The sequence below is a fragment of the Barbatula barbatula genome (assembly GCF_947034865.1).
Source record: "Barbatula barbatula genome assembly, chromosome: 6".
Classification (NCBI taxonomy): domain Eukaryota; kingdom Metazoa; phylum Chordata; class Actinopteri; order Cypriniformes; family Nemacheilidae; genus Barbatula; species Barbatula barbatula.
The window spans coordinates 17,336,388-17,355,831 of record NC_136765.1 but is presented as its reverse complement, the minus strand read 5'-3'; the positions used below and the strand labels follow the sequence as shown (position 1 = coordinate 17,355,831).

Below are 19,444 nucleotides of genomic sequence, written 5' to 3'. Positions count from 1 at the left end.
TAACAGATAGTAAATATACAGAAAATAAATAAAGTTCCCAAACACTTTACTGTCTTTCCTGCTTAATATATGAAATACAAAAGAAGCTACACAATCGCATTGATTTCTTCTTTCTTTTTGTTCTTTGATTATCATTGGCGACTGGAGTCACAGCAGCATGTTTAACAACACAGTCCCTTTAAGAGCTGCAGTTCTAATGCGCTTCCTATTTTCACTACTCTTTGCATTCATTTAAGACTTGATTTAACTTGTTGAAGACTGTGCTTGCAAAAATGCTAAACAAATTGTGCTTTCTGGGACAATCTTGTGTGTTTTTGTTCATTCGAGCACAAAAGGGAAGTTAATACTGGTGCGCTGTCTGACAGATTCTGACGGAACCTTAAGCCCATGTGTACACCAGATGGGACCGCTGTCGGGTTGTGTTGAGCCATGTTCCACAGCCAGAAGCTGTCAATCTACACTGGACATGTCAATACAACCATTTCAAATCGCTACTAAATAGTTTAAACCCCTTTATTTGAATAAGAGCGTGATTATATCATGTAACGCTAGACAATGATGACAGAAAATACTGATGTTGCATTAACGCTTTAATGCTGACAACCCTAATATATAATGTGTAAATATATATATATATATATATATATATATAGTGCGCGTAATTTAATAGCAATCAAGCACTGAATTCAGCTGTTTGCATCTTGAAAAGATACATATTCCAGTCAAGATCAGCTTCCCCAGAGTCAGAGAGCTTAGAAGATTTGAAGTGCTTTGGTTATGTAAATGTGGCATTTTTCTTCAAATACTATCCTGGAGAAAGATCAGAATAAATATTTTATCAGGGGTTTTTAGACAAAGGTTGCTGTCAGATGAATGTGTACAGCACACAAATCCATTTGGAAACAGATCGCCATAATTTGTAAGCTAATAATGCTGTGTGCTTTTTACAAAGTCGTTACACACTCTGCATGTACTTATGAAATCATTTTTTCTTTGATTTTATATGTGAAGGCTTTGTCATAATATATTTTTCACTGCCCGGAACACAAAATTTAAGAAAAAAATTCATATCAGAGTTTGAGGTGAAATTAACATTGAATTCATGAATTATAAGAAATGTATTTTTTCAGAGGGAGGGGGGTTTGTAGAGGCTGGATTGACAGGACTAATTAATTGGCAGTGAACCTGTGGTGCTGTGGAGCAGAAACGAGATGGAACAAAAGGCATCATTAGTGTAGACTGTACTGAAACACGTTGAGGTTGGTGGTGAGGGAGATACCTGTATCTGCAGACTAATGGCCACACAATAATGAATGAAATCCAGAGGGTAGGTCCAATATGAGGGCAGGCCATGGGGTCATGGTATCCACTATGCCATGGCAAGCAATCCAAAACAAACCTGGAAGGCTTCTGTGTGAATTGGCTGCTGGATATAGGGCCCAGACTACAGTTGGTCATGGAAAACCCTTTAAAACAACTATATATATCTAGAGGTACTTGAGAAGTTCTTAAATTATTAAAGGCATTATGAATGAAGTTACAAAATAATTTCAGTGATTTGGTGCATTTGGAATGTCTCATTTTATTAGATGTGGTACCGGATCTGAAAAGTTTGAGAACCACTAAGCTCACATACTGTTTATGCTTGTTCTTCAAAATATTAAAATATCAATGTAAAGAAAACATATTATGTATCCTATCTAAATAGGAACATTAAAACAATGAATAATTGTCACAATCTGGTATGTAGCCATGTCTGTTTTCCATAGTTCCCCCCCCCGGACTACATCTCCCAGCATACTCCACGCTCCCTCACCTGTTCCGTGTCAGTAATCACCCTCACTTATGAGCCATCACCCTCATTATCAGGCATAAATTCTCGTTATGTTCTTCCATCGTTATCTTGTCTCTGTTATGTTACCTGTGGAAGTTATCTGGTGTTCATTTCCTGGTTATATGATCTTAACTATTAAAAGTGTTGTTTTTGGAAGTATTTCTCTTTTGTGGTCTGTGGATCACTTGACAATAATACTTCATTATGACTAACATCTTTGTTGTTACTAAAGTGGACTTTATCCGTTTTCAGATTGATATGTCATGGATAAATGAGATTTAGGAGGAATTGTAGGAAGTACAAACAATTTGCCTTTAAAATCCTAGAACTTTGCTTTTTTAATATGCTTGTAAATTCCTAGAAATGTGACTGTAAAGTCATTAAAACATGCTTGAAAAGTGTTTGAAAGCCCTGGAAGTTCAGAAAAAACTCTAAATGTGCTTGAAATGTACTTGAAAGTCTTAGAAGACAAGAAAATCCAAATGTGCTTGAAAACAATTGAAAGTCCTGGCATTTCAGTATACAATGTCTGAACAAAATGTACTAGCACACTGCTCACTGCAGAACTAGATAGCATAGACTTTCCAGTAACTTAACTCATGGTTCACAATGAAAAGATCGTGACATTGATTCTTATCTTGAATATCCCTTTGGATGCAATTGCCTGCAAAATGCAGATGTTTTCATCTATTTTCCGCAATATGTGCTATGGACAATCTTTGATTGTTTAGTTTGGTTCTTTTGATGGTTAGGTTTGTTGGGATTGAATTTACTTATGAAATGTATAGTTCAAATGCATTGCATTTTTACAATGCATCTAGTAGCTAAATGTTTACTTAAGATCAGTTTTATACCATTTAGAGGCAAGAAAGAATTGTTTGTTGTTATTTTATTGCCTTGAGGCTAGATTTTTAGTAGTGTGTTATTTTTCTTTTGTCAAACAAAAATGAAACCAATGTTTTGCATAGCAGTTGGGCAAATGCCAAATTTTAGCAGTAACAGCATTATTAAACTTTTCAGCTTCAGTCATGTTTAAGCTGGTTTGTCATTGTTTTAGAGGGTCATTAAAAGCTACTAAAAGCTGCTTTCTTCTGCGTTTTATACTCTGGAAAGACCATTAAAATGTCCTCTGTGGGATTTGCATATTTCTCCGCTGATGCCATTTAGAGTCAAGTGTTTTAAACAGACCAGGGGAAGTATAACGGTAATGAGATAGCAAAATAAGCTGTATGGGATGATAAATATATAATTTCAGTAGTTAGAAATAACTTCAAGGACAGGTCCAATTCCCTTTAGTTGAAGCAAAACGATCCGAACAATGTCAAACTAATTTTATATCCATGTGAAAATGATCATTTTTCCAGTTTTGCCTATTTTGAAATTATTACTGGTCCAAGGAACTATACTTTTTATTGAAGTAGGTAAAGTGCATAAAGCCTGAATTTCTAAATGATCTCTAAAAGTTAAACAGTTGACCAATACTTTCACTTTACACTTGACATAAATTATAGTCTTCATGTGATAGTGTGGTCAATAACATTGTCTCTTTGGTCACGTTTTATAAATATATAGATGAAGCTCATTGGTTTCTGAAATTTAAGGCAATGTTTGATCAAGTTGTAACATATTAAGAAAACATTTGGTAATTCAATGGTTTAGTGTCATTGACGATTTTTATACAGTAGATGTGATCGCTGTTGCTTTTTTTCTGTGATTTTCCATTATGTGAAGAATGCTCAGTTTGGGGAAATTCAAGACATCTGAGTAATGTGTCTGAGGAATAGACAGTGTCGACAAGAATCTGAGCAACAACAAGCTGTTGTGGGAAATTTGCTGTTGTGTTTCTGCCTGCTGTTTGGAAGGTTCAAATATTGAATATAAAAGGTTGAAAGAAACACAGAACGATGTGTAAAATCAAAGCACTATTAGGAGGAAAAGATGAAGATATTAAGATAATTGATATATTAGTGAATTCGTAATCTGGATTGTAGTTATTTTTAGTTATTAATCAATATCAGAAACCAGGAAGATTCACAAGGTAAGAGCAAGAATTCAATATGGGCATATCCCAAGTGAACTACTCACAGGCCAGAGCTTCACCCCAGCAATGGTTGAATTTACACAAAGTCAAATTTACCTCATCAGCATACAGTTCTAAAAGTCAAATTAAAGATATATCTGTTCACATTGCAAAAGACAAGGTCACTGTGGGCTAATAAATGGCTGCATCTCTGTATAAAACAAGATTTTGTTCACTTTTGGATAGCGAGTGTAGATTATCTTTCTTTTGTGGCGTAACAGCTTTATCCAGGTCAGTTCCCCCTGTGCGATTGTATGACGGATTCCAGCACAGAGGCGTTTAATAGATAAAGGAAAAGAGTGAATGTTCCCTTCTTATTTCTTTTGGAAATATCCACAAAGACATATCCTCCCTCATTCTCGCTCTCTTTTTCTTGCACGCACCCCTCTCTATTCAAAGACACGTAATTGCATCATTTTTCAGGACTTTGGCCCTGTCTGTGGGGTGGATTCGCCTCATTCATCAAACTAATGGAGGCAGGAGTGATTGGAAAATACAGGCTTTGATCATGGTGTCGTCTTCTTTTCCCCATCACTCTCTAGCCCCCCCATGTATGTAAACACACATAATCAGCTTCATCTTGCATCGGTGTCATTGAAAATGTACAATAATGGCTAGACCTTTAAGTGTAGTTACTTCCCATTTAGACATCACTTTGCATCCAAGTAATTAACTTTAGGGACTAAGTGGCCGCCTTATGAGCGTGACACAAAATTATAGAAATAACTCTTTAGTTTCAGGGTCAACCCTCTTGATGCAAACATCTAAACCTCTAGGAGACCACTCTGTAGGGGTGTGAGATTACACATAGCAAGGGTCAAAGACTCATGTGTACAACATCCGAAAAACCGGGTAACACTTTACAATAGTGTTCTATTTACATTAGTCAGCATAACTAATGAAATGAAAAACAATGAAAAAAAAACTTGAATAAATGAATTTTACTGTAGAATTTAAACCTAATGGTTATTTAAACATTTACTCATGCTATATTTATTAATATTTGAGCTAAAATGACTAATTGTACTGTATTTGTATGAACAAACATTAGCATAATGTAAATAAATGGAAGCTTATTATAACGTTACCAAAATAAGTGCGGTTGAATTGTATGAACTACTCTTAAATTGTCTATGTATGTGTAATTTAAAAACGTAATCTTTCGATTTTGTCCTTGAAAAGTTTGGTCTAGCCAAGCAGTTTCTTGTAAACTCAGATTGACATTATGAAACATGACGCAGGCACAGGCTGTGTGGAATTGAGGATGTTTATTGATCGCAAAACAGGTGAATTAATTAGTTTTCACAGTAGGTGAGCAGAAAGCCGTAGACTCAGTCACTTGAGCTTGTGTTAGTCTATATGGAATACGTGATCAGTGTGTAATCATGCTATTTCTCCTTTCTGTTATTTGTATTCATTTCTTTTGACTCCAATTTCAAGTTACACAATTTGTTACACAATTATTATTTTATACTGCATTATTACTTTTGTTTATAAAATGTGCTGTATTTACAGGACCAATAAAGCTCAAACTTTTTCAAATAATTGAAAATGTCACACCTCTAAGTGAGGTAAATAACACCCACTCAAGCCGCACAAATAGTAATCATGAGCAAGTGTGAGAAGACAATGGTGCCGGCATATTGATGTACAGTATGTAACAGAGAAAGAGATTGAGCCAGACAGTGAATGGAAGCTGATTGGACGATCCTCGCTGAACCAGTGGGGACTGGTTCTTCTTTCATAGAATTTGAAAAATCATGCACTGTTAAAAGATCTCTAACACCCAAGTGTTAAATCCAAATTAATCATCCTTTACTTAATATAATGTGGATGAGTGTTTGAAAGAACGTACTGGGGTTCCGTCAAAATTCACTTTATGTATGTCCATCCCATAAAAGAATAATGGTATTATTATACAGAACTGCTAGCTTGATATTCAGTACGCATTTCTAACTGATGTGAAAAATTGGAGTGAATATCTGCCTCACCCACTGAGAGATGTCTTGTTTTGTTGAAGTGACTTACAATAACAATAATAAAGAGCAGTTTTATTCAACACTACAGCTGGCTCCAATTGTTCGTACCACAAATTGGTCAGTCAAGAGTATCTGTTTAAGCAATTTTTTCATCCACTGGTTCCAGAGAAACATTCACGCCTCTGCAAATTAGCTTCACACACCTACTGTCTCTTCATGCTCTGAAATGACACTCCAAGGTTTAGAGTTCATTTTCAGAACTAGACTTTGTGCATATTTATGTTTTATTCACAACTAATGGCCAATAAAAGTTTCAATGTGAGTAAAGATCATTTCTTAGAAATGCTGTTATATGTATCCGATTCCAGTTGTTTCAAAGCCAGTGGGCTGTAACCCTAAAATGGGAAAATGGCCAGATGTAAATGCAAAAAGTATGTAAACATCAATTATCAATGCATAGCGTACAGATGTCCTACCTCCATGGTTTGTGAAGAAATGAAAGGAAGATTGTGATCATATCGTTTTTTTAAGGGTCCAATGTAAAAAATGTATCTGCATCTAGCGATGAGGTCGTGAATTGTAACCAACGACACCCTCCACCCCTCCCATTCGAAGCACCTAATGTTTGTACATTTAGAGATAATGTAGATACAAAATGACGAATTCAATGTAAGGGGAGCCGTGAACATACTGATTGTCTATGTAAGGTCTATATAATGTAAGGTCTTTATAAACATCTGAAGACATAATTATTCATCTGTTCTGTTCTGTTCGGTTCTGTTCTCTTCTATCCAAATTGTTCCCCCAACTTGTGTATTGATCGATTTGTGTATAGAACAGACGTGTGTATGGATTGAACGCTTCTCATGAATATAGCCTGAGATCGTGTAATAGTGTTAAGAATTAATTAAACAAACAAACAAACAAACAATTCTATTATATACTATTCCATTCCATTTGCTTAGTCTAGTCTAGTCTAGACTATTACAGCCTGGAAAACACAGTATTATATATCCACAATAATCCAATTTAATGTTGTGTTACACAGACAAACATTATAATAGATGAATTGAGAAAAACATCTTGTATTGACTTTTTTTAATAAACAAAACTTGACATGCTTCACAATTGTGTTGCCTTGACTATTGAAGAATATAAAAATTCTGTTCAGCTTACAGTTCTGCTAACATTCTCCGTCATTGTTGAGGGTGGTTGTGAGGAGAATCTTGCAGCGTGTGAGCTAGTGTTCTGTTCACCAAATAAGCACTATCACTGTATTACAGCGACACTTCATTAAGTAGTAATCTTCAGCATATGTGTTTTCCCACTCTCTTCTAAATTGAAAGATCTTGATTGCAAAAATTATTTGCATAGTAATCGCAGGTCTGTAATCCACTTTCACTCCAAAAAGCCTCGCTGCATGAATCTTTTGGGATCCCATAAAAGGCGCTTGGCTAATGATATACACTGTAGGTCCTCTTAAACAAAAGCGACAGGTCAAGAGAGCAGCAAACTTTGTGAATTATTTCTCTTCTTTTTTTGTTTTTGTCTCTTAAGAGATAATACAAATCTCTCAGTGTGTAAATGAGATAACTTCTGCACCACCAGAGATAATGTTGTCAATGAAAAAAAAAACATTTGTTTAAAACAGAGGTATAGCATCTGTGGTTGTGTGTTTTAAAATAAATGTCAGTAACCAGCTTCGAAGACCACATTTCAGTTTTAATAGTCTTAATTCGCATCATCATCACCCACAGGATTACGATCAGAGGGAAATAGGCATCACAAAGACGCAGCAGGTCCGATTCCTCTCTTTCCCCTCTACTGTGCTGTGTCGGGCAACATAAACACAGTCTGAGGAATCGGCCTCCGAATGCACTATAAACACGCTATGTGTCTTTGAACACGCACAAGTTATTATGTATTTTTTAGAGCCCCTGTTATGGCACAAAACACAACTGACAGCATCTGAGTTTATTATGATGCATGTGCATATGTGATTTGAGAAGCCTTCATTTCCGAATGGGCCAATTCAAAGAGTGTGGTCAAGTGCGAACAGCAGCACATAAAGCAAAACATAACTTGCATGCTAACGGCCCACTAATTTAATGTCCAGGTGGGCACAGAATGAATAATTATTTTTCATGTTACACGAATGCCTTAAGATTGTCTAATAGAAGGCTGCTGTAACAAAGGCTTCAAACGGCATCCTTTGTACACACGCATACGCACGCACACACACGCGAACACACAGATTTATTTTACTGTATTTGTAAGAGAACACATTTTCATTACTTTCAATGATTCCATTCCCTCACATCTGTTATCTTAAAATTGAAAATACTGTTCATTAGAATTGTTCAATTCAGAATATAATTCACGGCAGTAATGGAGGTCTGTGCACTTCTTGTTCAAGTACACATTCAGTATATAAACAAAAACTGCAATTGCATTATAAGGACTCTCCATTTACTTTTATTGTTTTAATGCTTTAACCTATTTTTGTATCCTGCCTTACCACACACAGACACAAAAGCGCAATTCCACCGTTATGGGTGTGACATTTTTAGACAAAACATGATATGCAAAGTCACAGAGAATATTGATCTGTTTATATTCCCCCCCCTCATACCTTGTAGGATTTCTGTAAATTAAAATGTAAAAACCAGGATGAGTAATGCCCAACAAATTGAGAAGAGTTTGCTCTTCACAGAACATGAAGCTGTTTTTCTGAACCCATTAATGAAGAATATAGACTTTTATGGATGTGACAATTCTGAATGTGACAATTAGCTGACAATGGAGAATCATGCTTTAAAAGAAACCCTTTGTCAAAACTTGATTTTTGTTGTGTAAAGGTTAATCTTTGTAAGGAATTTTCCAGATACAGGTCAAGCTTAAGTGCAGTTAGACAGCTGGCAGCTACTTTGGGGGAAATGTCCTCCATCTATTTAAAAACATGATTTGCAGTTTTTCTATACAATACACATCATCAGCTCTTCATTATTGCTCTGACTGTGTATAGGCTGTTTGATTTTGCATGAACAAGATTGCTTAAAATTGTGTACATGTTACATCAAATTTGTGAAAAAAAGGAACGTTTGCACATAACCACAGCTGATGACACTATTATATGTGTGCCCTGATTGCTTAGTCATGTACATGAAGGATTTGAGTTCTCGAAAGTGAACTACAGTAAACTATCCCTTTAAAGAAACGTTTCAACACTATTCATTATACAAAAGTATGATTTGTGTACTTTTTCTTTCTTTTTACATTATTTATTATTATTCAAAAGTGGCCAGATGGATAGATTCTCTTGTAAAATGTTTGTTCCACATAATGGATTGGTTGGACAATGGTTGGTGCTGGTTTGTTCCAGCCTGTCAACATCAACCTTCAGTTCATAATCAGGGCAGTGCATGTATTAACATAAATGGGGAGGTTAAATGTTTTCGTCATGGCAACGGGTGTTAGCGTAAGCAAATGGAGGGAGGAGTTTGTGAATGGTAAAATATTTAATCAAGGCCCTTGTTAGTTGACGGAGTCAGTTATAAATGGAGAGCCTGTTTGCCCTATTTAGATTCATGGACTTAATTAACGTGTGACTATGAGTTGTGCATCCTGCATCTTATACATGTTTATGCATGCAAATGATTATATCCGCAGGCCAGAAAAGACCCAAACATATCACCAAATGGAAGAATGATAAATAAGTTAATAGATTTCCTAGGTTTCCCTGAGGATGTCTGTTTTTCTTTTGTTTTGCCTGGAGTGTATTGATTTCATATTCTTAATTCATATGGTGGATAGATAGTCACCCCATTAATGTTCATTTTCACAATCGCATGAATACCTGTTGCTCCCTTGAGCGGAGAGCCACTGTCTAAAGCCCTTCCATCTTCAATTAAACACTCTCTCTGAGTGAGAAGCCTGGATAAGAGTTGCCATAGCAACAGGCTATCTCACTTAACAAGGTCCAGCTTAGAATTAGAGCTGAAACAAAATTGTGAATCTGTGTGCTGCGGTAGGAGAGTAAAAATGACAAGGGAAAAGTGAACATGGGTCAGTGTGATCAATCATCCAACTAGTTGATGAATGTGATAAATTAGTTTATGTAGATTTTTAGGTTTTCAATGAGTTTTTTAGCTGTAATATTGTAGCGTCTGCGTTGAAAAGGAATTAAATACCTTCTATGCCCCATCTGGCTATTATTTACACACGACTGTAAAATTTCAATGTCTAATGTCTGTTCCCACCTCTTATCCCACCATCTATTTGACGTCATTTGATTCCAACTCATATTAAGATAAGGAACCTTCAATTTGATGTTTCAAACAAAGATGGCGATATAGAGGAAAACATTAACCCACCAAGATTAGGAAAACATGCAGTTTCGCATATCCCCAGAGAAAAGTTGTTTTCAAAGGTGATGCACTTTTTCATAACGGCCAAACGTACACGTACCTTTGCCACTCGTTCGGAATGGATCGCTTTCTGTTTCGCTCTTGTTTATACTGTTGCGGATTGACAGCAATCACTAGGTGTTTGATTCAAGAGTCTGAACTCAATTCTAGACCATCAAAGACATCCTGCTCTTCCACAAATCTCAGTGTCAGGGAATCAATTCTCATTGGCTTTCAGCTGATTGTTTGTTGCACGTATCGATAGGTCTGCAGAGAGGCAAAGAAAGAGAGATGAAAAGCGAGAACATGTTTATGACTGTCAAGAAAGATGATACAAACTTTTAGAGTGTGTGAGGATTTAAACAATACGGTTGTTATGTGCTCTGTCTGGCTCCAGAGCGTAGAATAAATCCTAACGGTCAGAGGGTGAGATGGTCAGAAGCCTAGTTAGTGCTTTATACTGTACTTGCACAATTCAGCAGAACCTGGGTAACATTTCCCTGACATTTCACTTGATCAAACTGTTTCCACAGAGCCTCTTCATCTTACATAAATATAAAAGTCTAATAGTTTAAATAATAAATAATGTTTGCACTTGTTATAGCGATGTAACCTTATGAAAACATTTATTACAATTACATTTTACATTTTGCCTGAAGAAGAGCCAACATTATATAATAATAATGAGTAATGAATAATAATAATAATAATAAAAACAATACTAATCACAATAATACAAATTTTGAATTTAAAATTGGATACAATGGTTTTACTCTTGCTGAACTTTGTAGATCCAATGCTTTCATTGTAGACAGACCAGGCTGTTATAGACGGTTACTGAGGCAACAAAATAAACGTTCTGTGGCCCAAACTTAACTTCCGGTAGACCTCCGCAAAGCATCAATAACTCTTGAGTATTTTAAACGTAATTTAAATACAATTAATATACAAAAAACATGATTAAAAATGTATAATAATACTAATGAAATGTAAATAAATTGTTATATTAGTAGCCACTAGCCAAACTGATAACCAAACACAGATTAGAAGTTAACTTTGGGCCAGGTGTGTGTCCGATGAAACCATCGATACAGCCTCAACATTGGTGTCTGGTGTATAATACTACAACCATAACAGAGTTGTGTCTCTCTCTCGCTCTCTCTCTCTCTCTCTCTCTCTTTCTCCTCACTTTGTCCTTAAGGGATCTGCTTAAAGCTCTGACTACACTGAAAGGGTGGTGGTATCATCTCCCTACAGATGTGTGTTTGTTTGTTTGTTAGATTTGGAAGTAACATTTAATGCAACGACACACTATAGCTGGTCACTGTGTCTCCTTCGATGGGCTCTTCTTGGCCTAAAGATAAAAGAAACACGTCATTCAAATGTTTGCCTTTAATGGATGGCCGAAAGTCATTTAAAAGAAACTGAAATTAGACAATCTTTTTAACTGAATTCTATTGTGTATTTTTAGATTTTCTTTGTTTGTAGTCTGGCTTAATTTAAAAGGGAAGCTGCAGCTATTAGTGTGGAAAGCAATTTACTTGGTCTGTCAGTAGGAAGTAATGGAAAATGCCTAGCTGCACTTTTGCTGTGTTGTCTCATAGAATTATTGGTGGCTTGGCAGTGAACTTTGCTTTTGTCAGAACTCTATCATGCATGTGAAATAGACATGAAACAAATATGTACATACTATATAAAACAACGTGACAATGTGGTATGGAACTTAAAGAGAAGGCAGTACAGGAAGTGTCTATTGTTGAGTTATCAATACACATAAATGCAGTCTGTTATCATGCATCTGATTTATGACTTTTTTTAAGCTCCTGTGTCCTTTCTTCCGTTCCAAATTTGGTAGATGGGCTTTTGCGAGTAGTGCATATTGATTTTATTTTTCTTCTGCAAATTTGCTGGTCATTATTTTGAGGACATATGTTTCTGAGTCACGGGTGCTCTCACAGCGTTGAATGGGGCTTGATGGTAATGCATTCACCTTGTGCTCACAGCAATAAAGAAGAGATGTGCGCTCGTACCCATGTGCATTTTTCTCCATCCTCTTTGGTCTTTAAGAATTGAAAGAGACAGTTAGAGCTCAGTAATGCTCTCCATTAACCAATCGCTGTGCGCCGTATGGTGCAATATCACATCACAAACAATTCTGTGTTAAGTTGTCCCTAGCTTTAACTCATAAAGATTATTTGTTTTTGTATGACAGGCGTTGTTGGGTTTTAAGTAATGAATACATTCTTCATCCTTGTGGTGGCGCTCAGATGATATTTTATTGTATCCCTGGATTGTATGTCATCATGCTTTAAACCCTTTTTTGATCAAACGTTATTTTTGAGTGAGGAGCTTTCACCTGGCTATGTGTTTAGAGATCAAACTTTGATAGGACGAATTTCTCGTAAGATTGACCATGAGATTCTCCGTATTTTCTCAGGGCTTACTTAGATTTTCTTTTTGCGATTGGCCTTTGTGAACCTTTAGCCGAGAAAGTGAAAACTAATCTTACAATAGCATCTTTTAAGGGTACATCCTCTATTGTTATTTATTTATTTCTCAAAATCAACAAGTTTTCTTATGACATAGCAAAGAGGAATTTCGCGGGTACAACCTATTGAAACACAATATTTTCACATTCACGTAAGTTTCTATAGTAAGACAGTTTCTGCCAAGAAGGCAAAAGGTGAAATCAATGCAGGAATAGAACAGATGTTTCTGAGAAAGAGGCAGGTGATGTAGTCTGGAGAATGTGGAGTGAAAAGCAGCAGATTGCAGAGTGGTTTTCATTTTAAAGTGCAGATCTACGTCAGCTAATGCATTTACTCTTTTATGGTTTTTCTGCCAGTGAGAATTGAATTATGGAGGTGTTTTGTTATTGCCATCTGAGAGCAGCATATACGTGCTTTCACTCACGAAGCACGTATTTATTTTCTGAGCCATATAGGTCTATAAATTACTGAGACAATTTAGGCATGTTACTTACCAATAATCCACTTTTGCCCCTTTTCTTTCTCTTAAATTTCGGCGCTGTTTTCCCATTTTCTCCACATTTATTATTTTTGTCTCTCTCTTACTCGCTCACAATCTCTCTCTTTCACACACACACACAAGCTTGTTATATTAGTCAGGACCTTTCATAGACTTACTTTGTTTTTCAAATGGTAATGGAAATGTATATCCCTAAAGCTGACCTTCACACAAAGGTTGTATTGGATAATGCAATGTAAGTCACTTTGGATAAATGCATAAATGTAAATGTAAAAGTTTATATATTTCTGTTTTCGTACTGAGCAAATGATACTTTCTAACCCCCATGCTAAACCCTCACGTCAACCTTTCCACATTTTTGAATGTTTATTGAAGAAGTTGCTTAAGTATGTAAAGATGTTTATTAAGTATATGAATATGATCGTTTCACTGTTGATACTGTATATTTGCAAAATCTGACCCTCCACACATGTTTGCACTAGGGTGACCACCCATCCCGTTTTGCGTTGTCCCGCACGTCGCATAGTGGGAAAATGTCCCGCATTTTCATCAGTCTATTGGTTTTTAGTTACATAAAGCAACACGTTCTGTAACCTGAAACCCACAACGGATGCTTGTTTCCGCCATTAAGCAGTCCGGCGCACACCAGTGTCCAACAAACTCGTACAAACGCAAAAGCGTCTGCTTAATGACTAAATGTAAATGTTTTAGAGACTGACTTTTATCCAATGTCTGAGAAGACAACAATGATTTCAGTCATCAAGAGTCTACGACATCTGTCAGTAGATCGGGTGGCGATTCTCCCATGTCTACTTGCCGGATAAAAACTCACTAAAACATCGTAAACTGTGTGGCTTTGAAACTGTTTTTAGTGGGTAAGCGTAAGAAAATAAAATAATTAGCAAATAATGAAAAACATTATTTAACAATACATTTTAAAAGAGAAACTCTTTTTTTATTATCAGTTTTTTATTCTTTAAGGGTTTTCTCTTTTTGAGAAGATCTTCAAAATGTTCAACATGATGACTCCACGTTTGATCCGTGCTCAAAATGTAAAGAGACAGTTAACCTTAAAATAAAATCGGCATTAAAATGGTTTTATGTTCTATAACATTTTATCTATGCCTTAATTGTAGTTTAAATTGACTAAATAACAAATTATATATTTATATATTTATTTGAAAATTATTTTTTAAAATAGATAAAAGTGTTACATTACGTTATTATATCCCAGTTTCACGCTACCTTTCAGTGGTGTCCCACATTGACCCACACAAACAGATTACCTGGACCACATTTGGTTTGTTGGGTGGTGGTTCTTAGCAAATCCTCAGAGCGGAGGCTTTACCCACCTTTGCTGTGGGCACGTGTCATTGAGGCACACAGGTTACAGAGGGCAGGCCTTAGGGAGGCATACAAGTTTTCCTGATAGCCGTGCATGCTGGGATTGCTCAGGTGCTGATAGGTGTTTACTATAATTCTTTGTTAGAACTGCACTAATGAAAGCAACGGTGCATAGCAAGAATGGCATCGATTAAAGGAAAACAGTTTGCATTTGGCACGCTTTTATTCTAGCCATTTTATCTGAGTGTGCATTTTAGAGGAATCGAGCCTCATGACCCTGGAGATCTTAGGGCCGTTTTCTGCCAGTTGAGCTAAAAGGCAGAGGAAGTTAAAGGGCTGGTAAGTAATTCCTTTGCCTTTTTAAAGCATTTTGAACAAGGTTCACCACAGCTGGAGAGAATCTGGACACCGCAATCAGTGCTCAGAAAGCACGGCAACAATGCTCAAGCTCAGTCAGACTAACAGTCAGGATTTATCCGTCTTTTCAAGACTTTGGACAAAGTTTTTCCATTTTCCATTGCTTAGATATGGATCCCTCAAGGGATAGTCTCTATTTGCAGAAAGAACTGACTTAATATAAAAAATCTCCGTCAGTTTTTTTATTTGTTTGTTTTTCTTTGCTGAACAAGACCAGAGACAGTACAGTATATATCTATCCTATTCTTATTAAAGTAAGGTCATGTTCCATATTCTCTTTCTGAAGCATGATAAAACAGCAGGGATTCTAAAGCAATGCATTTCAGCGTAATAACGTGACGTTTTGAGCAGGGGAAAATGTGACTGTGCAAAAGACCTGGAGCGTCTTTGAAGGTTGAGATGAGGAATAGCGGGATCAAAAGCTGTCTTTTCAGGAAAGCACGAGTTTCTTTTAGATATAGAAGGCTTGATTTTTCTTCCCTTTTACCAAGGAACAGGTTGACTGTCATGAAATCTCCTGATGATATGATTTATTACATGCAAGTGAGACATCTAGAGTGTTGCTGGTCTCTAGATAGCTGCATGTGAGGTTCCTCAGAGAATCTTTATCTTGTAAAGTTTGTCAGTCAATAGCCACAGACTCCTTCAGGTTACTGAGACAAGGTTTTAAAGATGATGATAAGTGTAGTGGGTTCATTGGATTAGATTAGTCATTCTATAGACTCCCAACCCATCAAAGCCAAAATAATTATTATCCTAGCATGCAAGTGTATATGTCAAATTGGTTATTTGGCAAACCTATTCTTTATATGATGATTAGGTCTGTTTTGCGAATTGCATGCGTGGCAATGATTTGTAACTTTCTCTATACTGAATCATATGAGAAGCATGTGCTGTGCAGTAACTATAGCTAAGAGCAGCTCTATATGATTTGGATCAATATTTTTTAAGTTGATTTACAAAACCCTCAAGATGCCCCCGGCTGTTTTTTATTCTTTTCCTGCTCGATATGGGCACTTAGGAATGCTGTATGAAAGAAAATGTGTTTTAGTTTTCATCTTTCTGTGTGGTTTAAAAAATATAATCTCACTATCCTATATAAATAGAGTATAGATATACCCAATACAGATATTTGATAAGAAAAGTGGGTGATTAGAAGCATCATGCAGTGTGGCCGTATCATTATATTGCTGCCAACAGTTCAACCAGTATATTCCCTAAACCTGCTTGTAGAAAGTGCATGTTCCCTCTGTTGAGAGTTACACCCACATCTAAAAATCATGCAAGTGTTTTGTGTTTTATTTGGTTTGCGACCGCATTGCAATTCTGTAGTGCAACTCTGTAGCATTAATATAGAAATTGAATGGCTGAATGAATAACAGCGTACAGGCTTGATGTCATGACTCACTGGAGCCAATGCCATTTCATGTTATCGACATCCACCTTTTCACCACAGGTGCCCTATTTGATTTGAGAGAGACAGCGGAAGTTTATCAGATTTTAAATCGTTTCACAAATTGCACTACCTCCAAGTTGTGTTGCAGTCTATTCTGTATGTATCAGCAAGGGTGCGCGAGTAAACAGACGCTCCATGCGATCACTGGCCGCTGAGGAGTCCCCTGAGGAGCACTGTGTTTATCGCTCTGGAGCTCATACAGCAGGGAGTGATTGACATCAAACTTGCGATGAGACGCTCAAAAGCTTTAAAACGTTGGTTTGTTTTCTTTGAGCTAAAAGCATACAATGCCTAGTTTCACCAAACACTACTGCACATGCTGGGTAAAATAAAACTTATTGGGGCTTTCCTGGACAGGGAAGCCTAGTCCCAGACTAACTTTTAATGTTAGAAGTTTCTTGATCGAATATCTTTATGATATATTTACGGTAGGAAACTTAATATCCTAATGATGTTTAGCATAAAATACATTTGATATTAATGTTGGCAATTGTTACAAATATACCTCTGCTACTCGTGACTGGTTTTAACGGGTCACATAAAATGTAATAAAAATGTATATACAGTATATATATATAATAACACATTTACATCAGTGTGAATAAATAATGACAGAATTTTTGTTTTGTGATATATTCTTAAAGGAATACGGTTTTGACAGAAACCACAGGAATTCCCACCTGCAGGGCTAATCTTAGTTTCATAACAGTTTCACCATAAAAAGCTTTGTTCTATTAAAAAATCATTGATGAGATGTGCAAAGAACGCTCAAAGGAAGTGCAAAATCAAACATATATATGCAACGTGTCTTTGAGTGCTTCACAACAATACATTGTTTCAAAGGGCGTCCTTGGCTCGGTACATAGCCAGCTTGAGAGGAGCTTAAAAGTTTGGCATGCAGAGCTGAAGATAGCTGTTTATTTTCATTTCAGTAATTTTCGTATCCCTTTGTCCTTTTCTTTTCTGCAGGCTGTGGAAACAAATCTAGCATCAAAAGACAGTCACTGGGTGTACGCCAATGAGGTAAGCATACATTCATAATGAGTTTCATAACTCTTTCTTATCTGTTTTATAAGAGACGTTGACCTCAAAGCTTTTGCCATTCAGGTACCAACAGCCCAAAATCATTCAGTCTGGCAATGTCAATGCCAATTTCAATTTACAACAGCTGATGTGTGACAAATATCTCATTCAGTATGGGATATGCTGTCACCATGCTAGAGCAAAGCTGACAGTGGATTATTGCACTGGCAGAACTCATTGCCACATTTTGCCCGGCATTCTCTCGTTCTTTTTCTCTTTTTTTCCCACTTTGTTAGATAAAAGTTGGAGACCTTAGAATAGAGATCATGACACAGTGACTTAATTACATAATTTGCAAAGCTTCATGGGAGATGTTGGTTGAGCTCTATTGGCGCTGTTCTCGTTTCCTTGGTAACAAGTTCTTCTGACAGGTGAATCCGAGGAAGATGGTTCTTTTGGGTATGATTTAAAGGTTGTGTAGTCCTTTGGGTTGTGTATTTGTATTAAATATACTGTATATATAATACTTTTTATAAATATATGAAGTGTGCATTATTATGTGTGTTTATGTTTTTTATATATACTGTATATTATATAATACATAATATATTCAAATTATTCAGATACACATTACAAAGATGCAGCGCTGTCTAGCTTTCATTGCTACCTTGCAATCCGAAAATCTGTGGTATCAAATAATATTTCCACACGTAAGATCTATTTTTTACAAGGCTCAAACTCCTTGACTAATACATTCGCCAGTTCTTAATCAACTTCTGTATCCAACTATAAGTCAGATCACTGTTCTCTCTCTGTGGCACATGCTGTCAGAAGTCAGCCGTTCTTGCTGAATAAATTAGGTTGCCTAGTCACTGTATACTGTATATCTTTCCATGCGAATACAGCTTTTCCATAGTACTTTTGTTGTGTAATTTGATTTCTCACTAAGCCTAATTCCCTTTTCATCTCTGCTAATTTGCACAGTGTAGTCAGGTTTCAGCGAGATCAAATTAAAGCAGTCACACACATCCGAGAAAGGTGAGAGAAAAGAGATCAAGAGATTCAGAAAACTTAGGCAATGCGTCACCTTAGGCTTTGAAAAAATATGTAGGCCTAGAAGTTAACTGAATCATATCACCGTGATGCTTCTGTTTATCCCAAAGTCTCTGAAATTGAGTCTGATCTGAATAATTTCCCTGTGACTCAACACAAAGTTGAAATGAAACTCACAAATTAAGGCTTAATGGGCTTCATCCATCAGGATCATTGTTGGATGTCTGAAGTCTGAATATCATTTTGAAGTTGACTGTTTTGATGCTTGAAACATGGAGTTTGGTTGTAAACAAATTATCAGTATGCATGTTTCAAAACTTGAATTTTTTTATTCCTAACCAAATAATGAACTCGGCTGACACCTAATGTATTGAAAGTCAATGTCTGCTAAAGGAACAAACGTTTATAAAGTCATGCCTATAAATATAAAATTAAGGCAAATCTAAAAGATTGAGGTGCTTGGGTGTTTATGTAGTGTAACCAACAACCCTTTAAGGAAAGTCTCCACCCTCGAAAGGGCAATGTTTGCAACGCCTCCAGCTTTTTCAGTCATACAAAACGTTTATTCAAAAATGTATTAGCCTGAATGAGGAAGACAAAATATCTCTAACATAGCTGTATTTCCAACCAACCAATTATGAGCTCTAACGTAAACGTTGTTTCTTAAAGGGAAAGGAGCGACAACAGGGAAGGGTGAGAAGGACCAACCTTAAGAGTTGCTTTTATGTTCTCCAGTTCCTGCCTCCTTCCTTGCTTACTTGAAACTTTGCTACAGCGTGAACATGACACACTCAGTTCTTTGCACTTAAAAATACAATTTAAATCATTTCAGTTTTACATATAAAATAATATATTTTAGAGCAC

General features: G+C 36.3%; 1 protein-coding gene across 1 annotated transcript in view; it reads left to right on the top strand.

Moving 5' to 3' along the window:
- The window catches only part of LOC306895421 (glutamate receptor ionotropic, delta-1-like), a gene marked incomplete at both ends in the record, with an annotated part of 178,328 nt that overhangs the window by 140,637 nt on the left and 18,247 nt on the right, over positions 1-19,444 (top strand). The window contains one exon of the mRNA XM_079458642.1: positions 17,474-17,527. Coding sequence (XP_079314768.1) covers positions 17,474-17,527 — 54 coding nt within the window. The remainder of the gene's footprint in view (positions 1-17,473; positions 17,528-19,444) is intronic.